The sequence below is a fragment of the Equus asinus genome, chromosome 26 (genome assembly GCF_041296235.1).
Source record: "Equus asinus isolate D_3611 breed Donkey chromosome 26, EquAss-T2T_v2, whole genome shotgun sequence".
Lineage (NCBI taxonomy): Eukaryota > Metazoa > Chordata > Mammalia > Perissodactyla > Equidae > Equus > Equus asinus.
In genome coordinates, this window is record NC_091815.1 from 21,877,344 (window position 1) to 21,894,742 (window position 17,399).

General features: G+C 36.2%; 1 protein-coding gene across 12 annotated transcripts in view; it reads left to right on the forward strand.

The window, feature by feature from the left end:
* ZNF529 (zinc finger protein 529) overlaps window positions 1-11,828 on the forward strand; it is a 58,671-nt gene extending 46,843 nt beyond the window's left edge. For 3 of the 12 annotated variants that reach the window (XM_070499013.1, XM_070499014.1, XM_014848768.3), the window contains exons 3-5: window positions 1,616-1,709; window positions 2,953-3,079; window positions 8,469-11,828. In XM_070499013.1, the coding sequence (XP_070355114.1) occupies window positions 1,616-1,709; window positions 2,953-3,079; window positions 8,469-9,889 (1,642 nt within the window). In that variant the 3' untranslated portion in view covers window positions 9,890-11,828. Of the gene's footprint in view, window positions 1-1,615; window positions 1,710-2,952; window positions 3,080-4,126; window positions 4,282-5,726; window positions 5,827-8,468 lie in introns of those variants that run through there. The other 9 variants (XM_070499016.1, XM_070499015.1, XM_070499023.1 and 6 more) reach the window with 7 other exon arrangements.
* Window positions 11,829-17,399: the final 5,571 nt, after the last annotated feature.

Consider the following 17,399-nt stretch of genomic DNA (forward strand, 5'->3'; position numbering starts at 1 on the left):
AAATGGCAGGATTTCCTTCTTTGTATGGCTGAATAATATTCCATTGTGTGTGTGTGTGTGTGTATATATATATATACACCACATCTTCTTTATCCATTCATCTACCGATGGACACTTAGAAAGGTTGCTTGCATGTGTTGGGTTTATACATAATGTTGCAATGAATATAGGGGTGCATATATCTTTATAAATTAGTGTTTTTGATTTTTTAGGAGAAATACCCAGAAGTGGAATTGCTAGATCGTATGGTAGTTCTATTTTTAATTTTTTGAGGAAACTTCATAATGTTTTCTATAGTGTTTGCACCAGTTTACATTTGTGCCCACAGTGCACAAGGGTTCCCTTTTCTCCACATCCTTGGCAACACTTGTTATTTGTTGTCTTTTTTGATAATAGTCATTCTGACAGGTGTGAGGTGATATCTTTGTGGTTTTGATTTGCATTTCACTGATGATTAATGATGTTGAGCATCTTTTTATGTCTGTTGGCCATCTGTATGTCTTCTTTGGAAAAATGTCTATGTCCTCTGCCCATTTTTTCATCTAATTGTTTTTTGATATTGAGTTGCATGAGTTCTTTACATATTTTAGATATTAACCAGTTATTGGATATACCATTTGCAAATATACTCTCCCATTCAGTAGGTTGCCTTTTTATTTTGTTGATGGTGTCCTTCACTGTGCAATAGCTTTTTAGTTTCATGTCATCCTCTTCATTTTTGGTTTTGTTGCCCTTGCCTGAGGGGACAGCTCCCTAAAAATATTGCTAAAACTAATGTCAAAGTGTTTACTAGCTATGTTTCCTTCTAGGAGTTTTATGGTTTCAGGTTTTACATTTAAGTCTTTAGTCCATTTTGAGTTTACTTTTGTATAGGGTGTAAGAGACTGGTCCAGTTATATTCGTTTTCGTTTGTCCAGTTTTCCCAACACCATTTATTAAAAAGACTGTCTTTTCTCCATTGTGTATTCTTGCCTCCTTTGTCATAGGTTAATTGGCCATATAGGCGTGGTTTTATTTCTGGGATCTCTATTCTGTTCCATTGATCTATGTTTCCGTTCTTGTACCAGTACCATACTGGGTTTTTTTTAATATATAATTTTTATTGAGTTAATGATAGGTTACAATCTTGTGAAATTTCAGTTGTACATTATTGTTTGTCATGTTGTAGGTGCACCCCTTCACCCTTTGTGCCCACCCCCACCCCCTCTTTCCCTTGGTAGCCACTAGTCTGTTTTCTTTGTCTACATTATTAAATTCTTCATATGAGTGGAGTCATACAGAGATTGTCCTTCTCTATCTGGCTTATTTTACTTAACATAATTCCCTCAAGGTCCATCCATGTTGTTGCAAATGGGATGATTTTGTTCTGTTTTATGGCTGAGTGGTATTCCATTGCATATATATACCACATCTTCTTTATCCAATCATCTGTTGATGGGCACTTAGGTTGCCTCTACATCTTGGCTATTGTAAATAATGCTCCAGTGAACATTGGGGTGCATGGGACTTTTGGAATTGCTGACTTCAGGCTCTTTGGATAGATACCCAGTAGTGGGATAGCTGGGTCGTTAACAAGTGTTTCATTTTCTATGTTTTTATATATAATTTTCACCAGTTTTGATGGGGACCCTGCCTGTGGAGCTCCTCATGCCATGATGCCAGAAGTGGAATTCCCTGACCAATTCTTGACAGTTCTAACCATGGACCATGTAAGTTGATATTTCAGTCTCCTTTGTGAACATTTCCTTTTTCTGAATCTTCCTACCATACAGCCCAAATAAAGAGCCTGCCCCACATCCTCGTGTACCTCCTATATGCCTATCTATTCTCCAAATAATGTTCAACACTCCTGTGTGTTCAGTCTTTTGTCAAGAGCAGCTATAGGGTAGAAATAGAATCCCCAGATGGAGGCCTTTCCCATCCTTTTTTCATATTCCTAGAAAAAGAGCAGATGGATTCATCTGATGATCTCTGGGCAGACTCTGTACTTCTCCTGAATAGACCTGAGTTTCCAGGTAGACTGGATGTGACGTTGACTGATCTCAGTCATACATAAATAGTAGATGATTATAGACTTCCAGAATTAGAGATGATCTTATCCAACCTAAATGTCTAAGTATAATTAAGACTGATATATTTTCACCAAATAGACTACTCTGTAGCCACTAAAAAGTATTTACTAAGTAATTTGTCATTAGAAGTAATAATTCTTATCATACAATATGAAATGATGATGATTAACGTAGTGATGAACTTGGGGCTGCAAGAAATTTTAAAGTATTGTTCATATCCCATTTTCTAAGTAAGATATTTTTGCTGTCCAAAGAAACAAGGATGTACAAACTCACCTTTATTGATAATTCATGTGGCAATCACAAAACATGCAATGTGCATGTATATACTCTTTCTTTTAATTTGTAAAATGATTATATTTGTTTATTTCCAGGCATGCTTAGCTAATTAAAAACGCCCATAATATGGAGGAAGATCACTCTGAATCAAATGGATTCTTTAAAGAAATGTAGATTGTCTGTTTTGGAAGCACTAATTTCCTTACTTTCCATACCATAGCCTTCTATCCCTGGCCTACTTGTTTGCTATGTAGTATCCTTCTTGTAATGAAATTCATTATTTCTTGTGTTTTTCTCAATATTTCCTTCAGGGGCCGGCCCAGTGGTGCAGCGCTTAAGTGTGCATGTTCCGCTTTGGCGGCCTGGGGTTCACCTGTTCAGATCCCAGGTGCGGACATGGCACCACTTGGCACGCCATGCTGTGGTAGGCGGCCCACATATAAAGTAGAGGAAGATGGGCACGGATGTTAGCTCAGGGCCAGTCTTCCTCAGCAAAAGGAGGAGGATTGGCAGTAGATGTTAGCTCAGGGCTAATCTTCCTCAAAAAAAACAAAGAATATTTCCTTCAATTTTACCTACAATATGTGGTTTGTTGTTTCAGGAATTGTTGACATTCAGGGATGTGGTCATCAACTTCTCTCAGGAGGAGTGGGACTATCTGGATTCTGCTCAGAGGGACTTGTACTGGGATGTGATGATGGAGAACTACAGCAACTTGGTTTCACTTGGTAAATGTATCTGCCTCACAGAATGTAGAATATGCTGTCTAGAATAGCAGGAAATATTCAGTGAACCCAAGGCTGTCTTATAAGAAACTAAGTACATTTCTTTTCCCTGTTTCCAAAGGCATGGGTTGAACATTGTGTTGGAGATGACACTTCCATTAAGCGTCATCATCATTCTTAATAATGTTCATGCCTGCTCAGTCCCTTCATATAATTTCTACCTTCCTTGATACCCAGGAAGCTGGATTTGATTTGTAGGACACATACAGCATATCCTTTGAGATTTCTGTTATATTGTGTTTGCGCTCAGAATTGCTATAAATGCTTTATGTTATTTTCTTAGCCACCTTCTGGGTGAACAGCTAAGATACTGTGCCCTGATTTGTTATGATTATTAAAAGAATTTGTATAATTTATATGTTGCTAGATTGTTAAACAAAATTCATATTCATTACCTGACACAAGTATTGTCTTACACCTGCTTTGTGGTTAAAGAACTTTGTACTTAACGTTGTCAGTATTCCAGCAAGGACCTTATTTTCCTCACAACTCACATAGTTCTTGCCTTGTACCAGGTGATGTTCTAAGCACTTTTAATATTTTGAATCATTTAATTCTTCAGTAACCCTATGACATAAGTACTACTTGTATTGTTTTTAGAAGAGATTGCTAAGACAAAGAGTATTTAGGCAGCTTCTCCAAGGTTACACAGCCAATCAGTATCAGAAGCAGGTTTTCTACCCAAGCAATGTGGCACCAAAGCCACTGTTTTTAACTGTTAAAATATTCTGACCCTGAAGACAAAGAGTTAGCATGGGTTTCAGTAAAATAAGACATTTCTTTACCTGTCTGGTCTCTTTATACCTTGTAACTCTGCAGTCACTCTAAGGTGAATGTTCTTTCAATCTTCTCACATTTCTCTTCTCCAAAGTCTTTATCATTATCACTTCAACTTCATTTATTAAAACAACCAATTCTCAAAAGTGTTATTTAGATTTGGTTACAATTCTATTTTTTATACATTATGTTACATTTCTTTGTTGTACGCAGGGTGTTCCATTTCTAAGCCAGTTGTGATTCCCTTATTGGAGGAAGGGGAGTTGCTCAGGAGAGTTGCGAGTGATGTGACAAGAACACAGGTGTGTGAGGGCTAATGAGGAGGCAGGAAAGTCATCACTAAAAAGCCCCAGCTGATCCGGGAGGAGGTAGGCCCCTGCGATGTATTTGGGAGACTCCCTTCAAAGCCCTGTGGCAAAAAAGCCTGACACTTGGGGAAGCAAATTAAGATCCCCAGTGTAACCAACATTTTTTCCAGTTCCTCTTGTATTTAGACTTATACAAATGCCTCTACTGACAAAAAAAACCTTGGTCATTTATATACTCAGCAGATAATAGGTGTCTACCTATTATCTGAGATATTGTGCTAGCCCTGTCAGTACAATGGTAAGACCAATACTGATCCTGTGCTTATGGAATTGACATACTAGTGACATGTATAATAAACAGGTAAACAAATAATTAGAAGACATATCATATATAGTGATATATGCTATGAAGAAAAATAAGCAAAGGGATAAAAAATGATGGAGAAAGAGCTAATTCAGATAGCATGGTCAGAAAGAGATCTCTGGGTCTTAGTCTGGCATTCTGTGGATATACAGTTCTTTATCATCAGTTCACCTAAAGGTTTTTACAACTGAAAATCTTCATTTTAATCAATGTTTTTCTAAAACAGTCATTCCTTCTTTTTACTTGCCCTCATTCTCTTTGTAAACTTGAGAAGTAATTCTAATGGGAAAGGCAGGAGGAGTTTTGATTATGTTCTTTACATGACTGTAACTAATTAGGCACCTTAAATGGTGCACTTGAAATTTTCTGACCTTCTCTTATTTATGCCTTGTTATGGATTTATTGATTTTCATTCATTCAGTATACTTTAGCCTACCGATCTTTGATTTTTTTTTTTTTTGAGGAAGATTGGCCCTGAACTAACATCTGCCACCAATCCTTGGTTTTTTGTTTTGTTTTTTTTTTTTTTTTGCTGAGGAAGACTGGCCCTGAGCCAACATCCACACCCATCTTCCTCTACTTTATATGTGGGGCAACTACCACAGCATGGCTTGACAAGTGGTGCCATGTCTGCCCCCAGGATCCAAACTGGCAAACCCCAGGCCGCCGAAGCAAAATGTGCGAACTTAACTGCTACACCACTGGGCTGGCCCCACCAATCTGACTTTTGCTGCCCAGTTGTTTGATTGTTGAGTAATTCCTTATAGTTATTTCTGTGTACCTTTGACTTGATCCTTTAATCTTTGAATTTATTCTTGCTTTCTGAAGCTTTCCCAGGCACACCTTATACCTTCCCTGTCCCATACCAGACAGAAGAACTGGTTAAAAGTGAGTTCTTCTGGTCTTATATGTTTTGTTTTTTGTTCTCTTTTAAAAATCAATACTCCATATTAATTTTAGTTAGCATGTTTTAGTACACAAAGTTTTGTTCCCTTCTTTTGATTCTTGTATCGTCAAAATGGTGGTCTCCCATAGCTCCCACAGGTGATTTCTGTGTCCTTTTGACACGACCCATTAATATCATAAAACTTTCTTGCTTTCTGTCACAACAAGTGCCAAATCTTCTGTCTTCCCTGCTCAGATCGTGACTCGGATCTTTGTTTTAGGAGCGCTGGTTCACTACCTGGTTTATTGCCACAACGTGGGCAATAAGCATGCATAAAATTTTTGTTTCATGAGAGGTGAGTCTTCGACAGTTTTCTCTCTTTTTAGCAAATTGACCTTTCTCAACCTTTATGGTTTCTGGGGTTTTCAACATTTATTTAACTAGAAAATAGTTCATAAGTCAACATTTTCAAATTGATTAACATAGGAGTCATAACATTTTTTAAAAGACCCTCTCTGGTAATTCTGTCTCTTTTGTCATTTTTATTTTTTATATGTTAATTATATTCTTTATATGTTTTCTATATAACTCATCACATTCTGATTCCATATTTATTGAATTCTCCCCTCACCTTTTCTTTGGGTTACTTTGTTGTTTTCTGTCTTCTTGAGTGGGATGTATACACTGGTTATTTTCATTCCTTCATTTTCATAAATGTTAAGCATTTAATTCTTACTTTTTATGTGACTATTATTGAGTTCCATAGATTTTAATAATAAATATTTTCAATAATAAGTAATATTTTGAATGCCGTCTGAAAATTTTATAGTTTCAATTACATTTCCACATTGACTAAACAATTATTTGGTAGAGAGCTTCAACATTTCTAAGTGGAATGCTTTTGATTTACTGATACTGCCGTTCATTTATGATTTTATTGTTTTAGTCACATAATGATGTTTACATTATTTTGCCTTTGTTAACATAATTCTGTCACAGGAAGTTATTTTTGTCTTATATTATGCAATGTTTATCAGTTACTTTGGATTTTACTCATGTTGTTCCCTCATCTAATTGCCAGTCTCCAGGCAGTGTCCAACAGACCCTTTGGTACAAAGTGTCTTACACTCTAGACTGCCAACACCACCCTTTCCATCTCGTTGTCTTAGTGTATTCTCCTTCTCAGCCACAAGCTTTGCTCAGAATTGCATGTGTCTTATGGTATATACCTATTATAATATCTAAAATATTTTTGGAAAGTCCAGCAATGTTGGTTTTGTGTATAGGGAAATGCAAAGGACCATCTGCAAAAGAGCATGAAGGAAAACATTTACGTAAAGACTAAGATTTCAGTAGGATAGATGAATAATAGTGAAAATGCTACTTAAAACACCTCATCTTTATTGACACGTGGGATGAAAAAAATCATGGTTCTGCATAGGAATGAATTAACAGCAGCGATGGAGACAATATGTGTAATTGGAAAGGGAACTGGAAAACAATAATTTATAAACACTATTCATATATATGAATGTATCTTAATACGCTATTGATATTGAACCTGAAGTGAGTTCGCTCACCCGTTGTGCAGCAAGCCAATCTCTGACACCAGGTGTAGTGGAAGAAAGTAGGACTTTATTATTGCACAGCACTGAGCAATAATGCTGAAATCTCAAACTCTCTGAAAAGCTAAAAGTAAGGGTTTTTATATGGGGTTTTAGGTAGGGGAGGGGGAGTATATGCCCTTGCTGGTTGGAGCTTTTCCACCAGCCTGTAGCTCCTTGGCAGGGAGGAGGAGGAGGAGATAATGAATCCAGGTGGTTGTCCTTGGCCATTTGTCTCCAGGGAGGATAGTGGATCCAGGAACCAGGAAGCCAGAGAGTAAGCTGGGAATGAATGCTTTGGTTTTAACCCCATATATGCTGGGTTTAACATAGGGAAACCGATATCAGGGCCTATCACTATAAATATATATATAATCTCTGTAGTATAGTGTGATGGTTGGAAGGCCTGGAGACATCCTATAATTTTGCATTATTCTTATAGTCATATAATCATTTTGATAATCAATTGTGTTCTCTAGTGACTATCTTTGTAATATTTCCTTTATTCTTATTTAGATTCCTTAAATCCAGTGATTTACTTTTTCTGTAATTATGAATTACTATGTCCTTGGGACTCATTGTTCAGTAGCACATTAAAAAATGATTGCATTTGTCCTTTTGGAGTTTAAGGAATAGGGAAATAAACAGTACAACAACAGAAAATTATTGAATATACAATTAAAAAGTGGATATGAGGATAAGGAATTAGATAGTAGAATAGAGAGATAGATATGAACTTACTTAGAGTTAGATAGTACATCCTTTCTGAAGGTAGTAATGTTTAGATGTGGACAATGAAAAGGAGGTGGTATATAAAGAACCCATTTCTGAGAAATAAAACATCCTATGGGTAGCTCTCTGTGATAAGAAATGCAGTTTGATGTAGGAAATAAAAGATTAGGTGAAAAGAGATAATGGATTAAAATGAGGTCTTTGTACAAGCACCTTATTATCCAAGGTAAAGCATTTGGATTCTATTGTAAAAAAAGAAAAAAATAACCAAATTATTAGTATTTATAGATTATCAGATTTTGGTCTGCATTAGCAGTATCTCTATAAGATACTGATGAGCAGTTTTACATCTATAGATGTTGATTCAGTTTATCTGGACTGTTTCCTGAACAACAGTGCTTGACAACAAGCTTACCAGGTGATGATCATCACCTAAACTTCAGACCCACTGAGTTAATCTTTTTCCATTATCACAAACCTCGCAATCTTACATTATGCTTTTATCATTCTCTGAGCTTTCTCTACCCTTCAAACTTCGTAACAGTATTTTACTCATTCACTTATATTGTGAGTTATTTTCAGTTTTTCTCCTCTGCATTCTGTAACTGTTTTATTTTTGGGACACATGAAAAAGTAAATTACTTTTTTTCATTTCTTTCAGATTTGGAGTCCAAATATGACACAAAGAATTTATCTATAGAGAAGGACATTACTGAAAACAACAGTTCTCAGTGGAAAGTAACAGAAGGTAGTAAATTCCTTGGTTTTGAGAGCTCCTTTTTTAGAAATGACTGGCAAAGCAAAAGCAAGACTGAAGTACAAAGACCTGAAGTGGGATCCTTCAGTCAAATGACAATCATCTCTGAAAAATTTCCCAATTACAAAAATCATGAATCTCTTACATTACATCAGAGAATTCATGAAAGCAAGAAGCCCTATGAATATAAAGAATATGGGAAGGTCTTCAGTTGTGACTTAAACTTTGATGAATATGACAGAATACATACTGGTGAGAAAACCTATGAATGTAATAGATATTGGAAAACCTTTGGAGTAGATGACCCATGTACCCTACCACTGAATATTCATACTGGTATAAAACCTTGTAAATATATGGAATATGAGGATGCATTTAGTTTTTATGAAGACCTTAGTGTACATCAGAAAATTCATGATGATCAGAAGTGCTATAAATGTAAGGAATACGGAAGAACCTTCAGAAGAGTTGAAGCAATTACTCCACTTCAAAGAATGCATGATGGTGAGAAACCCTATGAATGCACTTTCTGTGGGAAATCCTTTAGAGTGCATGCACAACTTACTCGACATCAGAAAATCCATACAGATGAGAAACCTTATAGATGTATGGAATGTGGCAAGGACTTTAGATTTCATTCACAGTTAACTGAACACCAGAGAATTCACACTGGTGAAAAACCGTACAAATGTATACAATGTGAGAAGGTCTTTAGAATTAGTTCACAGCTCATTGAACATCAGAGAATTCATACTGGTGAGAAACCTTATGCATGTAAAGAATGTGGGAAGACTTTTGGAGTCTGTAGAGAACTTGCTCGACATCAGAGAATTCATACTGGTAAGAAACCCTATGAATGCAAGGCATGTGGAAAGGTCTTTAGAAATAGTTCATCTCTGACTAGACACCAGAGAATTCATACTGGTGAGAAACCCTATAAATGTAAGGAATGTGGGAAAGCTTTTGGAGTAAGTAGTGAACTTACTCGACATCAGAGAATTCACAGTGGTCAGAAACCTTATGAATGTAAAGAGTGTGGAAAGTTCTTTAGACTTACTTCAGCCCTTATTCAACATCAGAGAATTCATAGTGGTGAGAAGCCTTATGAATGTAAGGTATGTGGGAAGGCCTTTAGACACAGTTCAGCCCTTACTGAACATCAGAGAATTCATACTGGAGAGAAACCTTATGAATGCAAGGCATGTGGAAAGGCTTTTAGACATAGTTCATCCTTTACAAAACATCAGAGAATTCATACTGGTAAGAAACCCTATGAATGTAAGGAATGTGGGAATGCCTTTAGTATGGGCAGGCACCTTACTTGATATCAAAGAAGTTATACTGGTGAGAAGTCTTTTGAATGAAAGATGTGTACAAATGCCTTTTGTTTCTGTGTTTCACTGGAAAGACCTGTGCATTTAATAAGAAGTAATGAAGAGGATTCAATCTATCTTTCTTATTAAATCTGTTTCCAGACTCATATATGGCTACTCTACTCAGCAGTAAAACTGCTTAGTCATAGGTGATACATACTTTCAGCTTTGTTAGATATTGCCAAATATTTCTCCTTTTATATCAGTTAACATTCTGAATATCTATTTATGTAAGATGGTCTTTATTAACCTGTTTCTGAAATGTGTGGAAAATGTGTTTCCCTAATTATTAAATATTTGAGTTATTTTCATTTGAGTTTCTTGTGCAGGCATGTTTTGCTTACAGTTACTTTTGGTGTTTATGTTTTTTTGTTCTTTTGTCTATTATTTTTGGCTTACTGATTTGTAATATTACTCAAATACATCTTCTGCATTCTAATTTTTTGCTTATTATATATGACGTACTTTCCTTCTTCCCAAGAGTTAGAACTCCCAGTCAGATATTATGTGGTTTTAAAGTCTTGTGGTGGTTGTGTAGATTTTTTTTGTTTTGTTTTCTATTGTTTTTGTTTTAATGGTAGATGTATAATCTTCTGTCATCAAATGGCTGACTTCTATTTGAATTTATTTTGACACGACAGATCTCCCTAAATACCTACTGCAACAAAATTCCTTTAAGGAGCCTTCACCACTAGGCAGTGACAGTCGGGATCCAAATGAAAGGAGCACTTTTAAATATTTCATAAAATTAACTAACTCAATCTTATCAGTCTCTTAAATTTGTTAACCATCTTTAAAAGGAGGCAAAAATCTACAACTATTGCAACGATTATAAACTGGTTACTAAACTTACATTAAGAGGATGTATAACTTTCATTACCATGGCTTCAATTGGGTTTTGTATCTATCTATAATTTTCCTTCTTATTCCCTCTCAGTGTTGCCTTACTAGGTTTTGGCAGTTGAACAATCAACAGACCTTTGATTTTAGGGATCTTTCCTGACTCCAAAAAAAGAAAAAAGAAAAGGAGGACAGTCACAGAGATTAAGGTTGCAAATCTCAGCTGTCCATCATCTCCTTCTTGGAACAGTTGTCCTGGGTATGCAGTCAATGTGATCATGAGCCACAGGTTATTAGATTTTTATAAGAAAATTTACCTATTATGTTGAGATTCATTTATGTCACCATCATCCATTAGATTTTAATTTTTGAAATAGGTGTCTTTCCCAGAATTTATGGATTCTTTAAACTTTCGTATGGTCAGCAGTAGCAATTAAGCCATTTTGTCATTGGAATACACCGAGTTATGTTTTCTTTAAATATTCCTTAGTTCTTATAATATGTAACTAGTAGATATTTCATGTCCTCCACAGAAAATGAGTCTCTGTTTTTACCCTTATTAAGATATTTGCTATTTCATTTCTTTGAAACATTTCAACTATATTTATTATAATTATTAATAGTTCACTCTACTGAGCTATTATGTGCTTATACTGTTGATTTGTTCTTTGATCCCACTCTGCCTGGTTATTCTGAGTTACCATCACTGTTGATTAGTTTCCCTCTTCTTGGTGTAGTACTCTAGAACTACTTGCCCTACACTTCTTTGTGTGTGTTTTAATTTTTTGCTTGCTTGAACAAATGAAAACAATGAGCCACCTAAATCTTATATACAGACTTAAAATTAATAACAGAAAATAACCACATGTCTTAGCACTTACTTTTTGAAATCATTAATAAATAAATTAAAAACTAATGAATTCTTATTATGTCTCCCTTATTTGTAATTGCAGCTACATTTGGTCACATTACATTAACATTTTTCTTTGAACTTTGTTATGAATTGTTGTCATTTCACAGACCTCTACTCCAATAAACCATAATGTAATTATTGTTGTTAACATATGTTCTTTTTCCTACTTCTTTTTGGTGCTCAACTTGATAAAACTTCATTCCTTTCCATTTTCATTTGCTCCTTTATCCTTTCCACATTTTCCTTAGCTTACTTGGAAACTTTTGGGTTTTTTCCCAAATACAAGAATATGTTCCAGACCTACCCTGTTTATTACTGTCCTGAACCATGACATTAACTACCCCCAATGAAGGAATCCTGGTTCCATTTAATGGTGAAGAATTCTAATTAACAAATGTCAAAGCAATGAGGGAAATAGGAAATCACCATAATAGTAATAATTATATACAAAATCCATTGATGGATGCTAAAATTTCAAGGTGTGAAAGTTTGAGAAAAACAGTCTATTAGAATTGTCTCAAAATATCTCTCCCAAATATTTAATTACAAAGAGAAAACACTGTATATACCACCTTAGTTAACGAAGTGATCACCAGTTGTAAGACAGAGGCATCATATACCACTGAAGGTGATGCACTAAGGGCATATCACTTGGGTAGTATTCTCACCAAAACTGCATAACTCTGATCTAATAATGAAGAAACTACAGACAAACCCAAAATGAAGAACCTTCTGTAAAATAACTTACCCAAGGCAAGGGAAGATTGAGAAACTCTCAAAGATTGGAGGAGACTACTGAAAATTGATAACTAAATATATTGCAAGATTCTGGATTCGATCTTTGGAACATTAGTGGAGAAAACTTGGTGAAATCCAAATAAAGCCTGTAGTTTAAGTGATAGACCAGTGTTAATGTCCTGGTTTCGATCATTATGATATGGTAATGTAAAATGTTAATATTAGGCAAACTGGGAGACGGGTGTATGGAAACTGTAGTCTTGGAGTTCTTCTGTAAGTCTAGATTTTTTTAAAAAAATACTGTTTCCAGCCAAAATGAAGTAATAGAGACTAGATTTACCTTCCTGCCTAAAATAACAAAAACACCAGATAAAATAGAAGAAACACTGGTTTTTGGAAATTGGACATCAGACAGCACAACAGTAATGCCTAACAAAGTATAAACAAGTGTGATCCCTACACTTGGCCCAACTTACTGCCTAGAGGGCATCTCCACATCTTGGCACAGGGAGGGGGAATACAGAGGGAACCTCATGATCTCCCTAAATTGACAAGATAGAACTGAGTGTCCAGGAAGGCCCTGATGGCTAGAGTTTGCAGGGTAAAGCATCAAGCCAAGTTCTGATGGTGCATAGGTGAGGTCATGAGGAGACTTACCCAAGGCCAGCAAAAGAAATGCTTAAGAGCACAGGTATTCTTTGGAGCTCACCCAGAACCAGGAATAGTTTGTGTCCCATCAACCAGAGGTAAACCTCATAATTTACAGGGCACTAGTTAGATTACTCAAAAAGTTATTGCCTCAGTAGACAAGCAAGTTAGCATTAGGCTAAAGATTCCCTGGTCCCACTTAGAAAAGCTTAAAGCAAATCTTGAAAGGAACAAATTGTTTCCAGGTAACACAAATATATTCCAGAACAAAGCTTGAGTGTATTTATAGAAATGCAAAAATACCAAGCACATAGAAGGTAACTTTCACAGTCTTTGGTAGTAAATAAAGTTTACCAGTCATGTAAAGAAGCAGGTGGGATTTGCCCCATGGCCAGGTGTTTAAAATTCTGAGTGCTCCGCTTTAGTGCTCCAGGTTTGTGGGTTCAGATCCCTGGCAGAGACCTACTCCACTCATCAGGCTATGCTGTGGAGGCATCCCACATACAAAATAGAGGAAGACTGGCACAGATGTTAGCTCAGGGCTAATCTTCCTCAGGCAAAAAAAGAGGAAGATTGGCAACAGATGTTAGATCAGGGCAAATCTTTCTCACCAAAAAAAAGGAAAGCAGCAGGACTACATGACTGTAATAAGGAGAAAAATCAATAGAAACATCCAGATTTGACAAAAATAGATTTTAGGGGGGCCGGCTCCATGGCCAAGTGGTTAAGTTTGCACGCTCCGCTGCGGTGGCCCAGGGTTCGGATCCTGGGTGCGGACATGGCACCACTCGTCAGGCCACATTGAGGCGGCGTCCCACATCCCACAACTAGAAGGACCTGCAACTAAGATATACAACTATGTCCTGGGCTGGGGGGAAGAGGGATTTAGGAAATAAAGCAGGGAGAAAAAAAAAAAAGATTGGCAACAGTTGTTAGCCTAGATGCCAATCTTTAAAAAAAAAAAATAGATTTTATATTTGATATAATAGATTTTGTATTTGGTAAAGGATACTAACAGCCCAACAGTCATAACTACATTCCACATGTCCAACAAGGAAGAGAGATTGATATGTTAAGTAGGGATGTGGAAGATATTAGAAAAATTCAGACAAACGTCTAGAGAGAAAAACGTGTGAGATTTAAAAATGCAGTCAATGGGATTAATAGACACTGCAAAAGAAAACGTTAGTAAGTTTGAAGATAGCAATAAAAACATTACAAATTGAAATAAAGAAAAACAAAAATAAGAGAGTATCAGAGCGCTGGTGGACAAGTTCAATCAGCCGAATTATGTGTAACTGGAATCCCTGGAAGAGAGGGAAAAGAAAGGGCAGGGTACAGAAAAAATATTTAAAGAAATAGCCAACAAATTTCCAAATGTGGTCAAAACTATAAATCCACAGATTCAGAAATTCAATTCATCCCAAGCACAAGAAATATGGGGGGAGGGGAGGAACTATTCCAAGGTAATCACAGCCAAACTGATTTAAATCAGTGATGAGAGAATTTTAAAAGCAACAGGAAAAAAAAATTTGTACATGCAAAAGAGCAAAGATAAGAAAGAAACCATAGTGCTGGATATAATGGAGTAAACACATTTTGCTCTATTCCTCTCCACTTATTAGACTTAAAATCCATGGGAAAAAATACATGAAGCAAACTTAAGACTCACCAAGTTGAAGAAATGAAGGCAAACTGTCTACGGACCTTGGGACTTGAACAACCCAGGGCAGTGGTGAGTTCCTTGGAGGAGGGGTGGGTTGTTTGTTTTGTTTTGGTTTCCTATATACTCCAACCAGGGCACCAGAGAAGCTGGCAAATTGGAAATGCCACCAGGGCAAAAAACTACCAAAAAACCACACCACACAATAACAAAAAACACATAACAGGCCTGTTTTCCTTATCCAAAGGGCTGAGGAGAGGTTGTGGCCCTGCAGGACAAAACCCTTTTGGAAATGCTAACTCTATGCTGGCTAAACACTACAAACAAAAAATGTCCATCTCCCACACTATTATGCATGACAGCCAGTAGTACTACTGGCCCTTCTTGCCAAGAAGCAGTTGCAGAGGCTTTGTATGTGCACAGCCCTTTCATCCCAGCCCAGCAGTAAAGTGGCAACATCCCTTCTCCCAAGCAGTGGGCACATGATGCTGTGTGCATGAGCAGAGCCCTGACTGCCATCCTGGCCATCAGTAATGGGCACCTACAAAGATTGTATACGTGAGGGAAGCACTGACTGCCATCCTAGCCCAGGAATCATGAAGCACATCTCCTCCTGACTGGCAGATGCATTATGAGGGTGTGACTATGAGAGGAGCCTTGACTACCATTGTGACCTGGCACTAACTGGGTGGTGTTCCTCCCCGGCTGGCTGACAGGCACTTGCAGAGGCAATGTGTGAACAGACCCTGACTAACACTCCAAAGCAGCAGTGACAAAGGCTCTTTCCCCTTCCAGCTAGAGTGGGCCTCCAAATACTATGTGAATGAATAGAGAAATGACTATATTCCAGCTCATCAACAAGTAACAATATTTACATAGGAATCAGCATGTCTTATGATTATAATCTTACGATTATATCCCAAATAGCCAAGGCACAGTCAAAACTTACTCATCCTAGCAAGAAACAGGAATATTCAACTTGAATGAGAAAAGATCATCAAAAAACACCAATGACAAGATGATGAAGATGTTGGAACTATATTACAAGGATTTTAAAGCTACTATCATAAAAATGCTTCAGTGAGCATGGAATGCACCTAAAAAAAAGCTCCAAAATTCATAAAGCAGAAACTGAAAACTTAGCAATAGTTAGAGCCTTCAAACCCATTTTCAATAATGGCTAGAACAACTAGGAATATGGTCAACAACAAAACAGAAGACTTGAACAACATTATGGACTACCTATATAATAGATATTACTAGAAACACTATCTCATAACAACAAAATACACATTCTTCTCAAGGACAGATAAAACATTCTCCAGGATAGAATACATCTTAAGCCATGAAACAAATCAATAAGTTTAAAAGGATTAAAATCATACAAAGTATAACCTCGAATCACATGATATTAAATTAGAAATAACAAATTTCAGAAATTCACAAATACATGGAAATTAAACAACACACTCCTAACTAACCAAAGGGTCAAGGAAAAAATCATAATGAAAATTAGAAAATACTTTCAGATGATTGAAAATGAACCTTATGAGATGCATATAAAGCAGTGGATAGAGAGATATTTATAGCTGTAAATGCCTATATTAAAAAAAGAAAGATCTCAAATCAATAACCTAACTTTGCACCTTAAGAAACTAGAAACCTAAAACAAAAGGAAGGAAACAATAAGGAATAGATGAGAAATAAATGAAAGAGAGAATAGAAAAAAAATAGAGACTATAAATGAAACCAAACTTTGTTTCTTTAAAAGATAACAAAATGAGAAACATTTGGCTAAAATGACCATGAAAATAAAAAGGGAGAAGGTTCAAATCACTAAAATCCAGAGTGAAAAAGAGGTCATGACTCCCAACCTCACAGAAATTAAAAGTACTATAAGGAAAATGCTATGAACAACTGTATACCAGCAAATTAGATAACGTAGATGAAACAAATTCCTAAAAACACAAAGTCTACCAAAATACACAGAAAAAGATAGATAATCTGAATATGCCCATATCTGTTAGAGAAATGGAATCAATAACATTCCAAAACAGAAAGCATCAGACACAGATGGTTTCACAGGTGAATTCTACCAAACATTTAAGGAAGAAATGATACTAATTCTCTACAACCTCTTCCAGAAAAAGAATCAGATGAACCCTTCCTAAGTCATTCTGTGAGGGCAGCATTACCCTAATACCAAAATCACATAAACATATTATAAGAAAGGAAAATCACAAACTAACATCTCTCATGAACATGGAAGTAAACATCCTCAACAAAACATAAGAAAATCAAATCCAATGATGTACAAAAGAAATTATACACCACAACCAAGTAGGATTTATCCCATGCATGCAAGGCTGGTTCAACACTCCAAAATCAAGTAATGTAATACATCACAGCAAGAGACTAAAAAGAAAAATAACATGGTCATATCAATAGATACAGAAAAAGCATTTGAAAAGATTCAATACCCATTCATGATTAAAAGCCTCTTGGCAAACTAGGAATAGAAGGGAACTTCTTCAACTTGATAAGAACATCTACCAGAAACTGACAGCTAACATCATATTTAATAGCGATTATAGCCAAGGTTGCAAGATACAATGTTAATACAGATCTTCCTCAACTTACGATGGGGTTATGTCCCAATA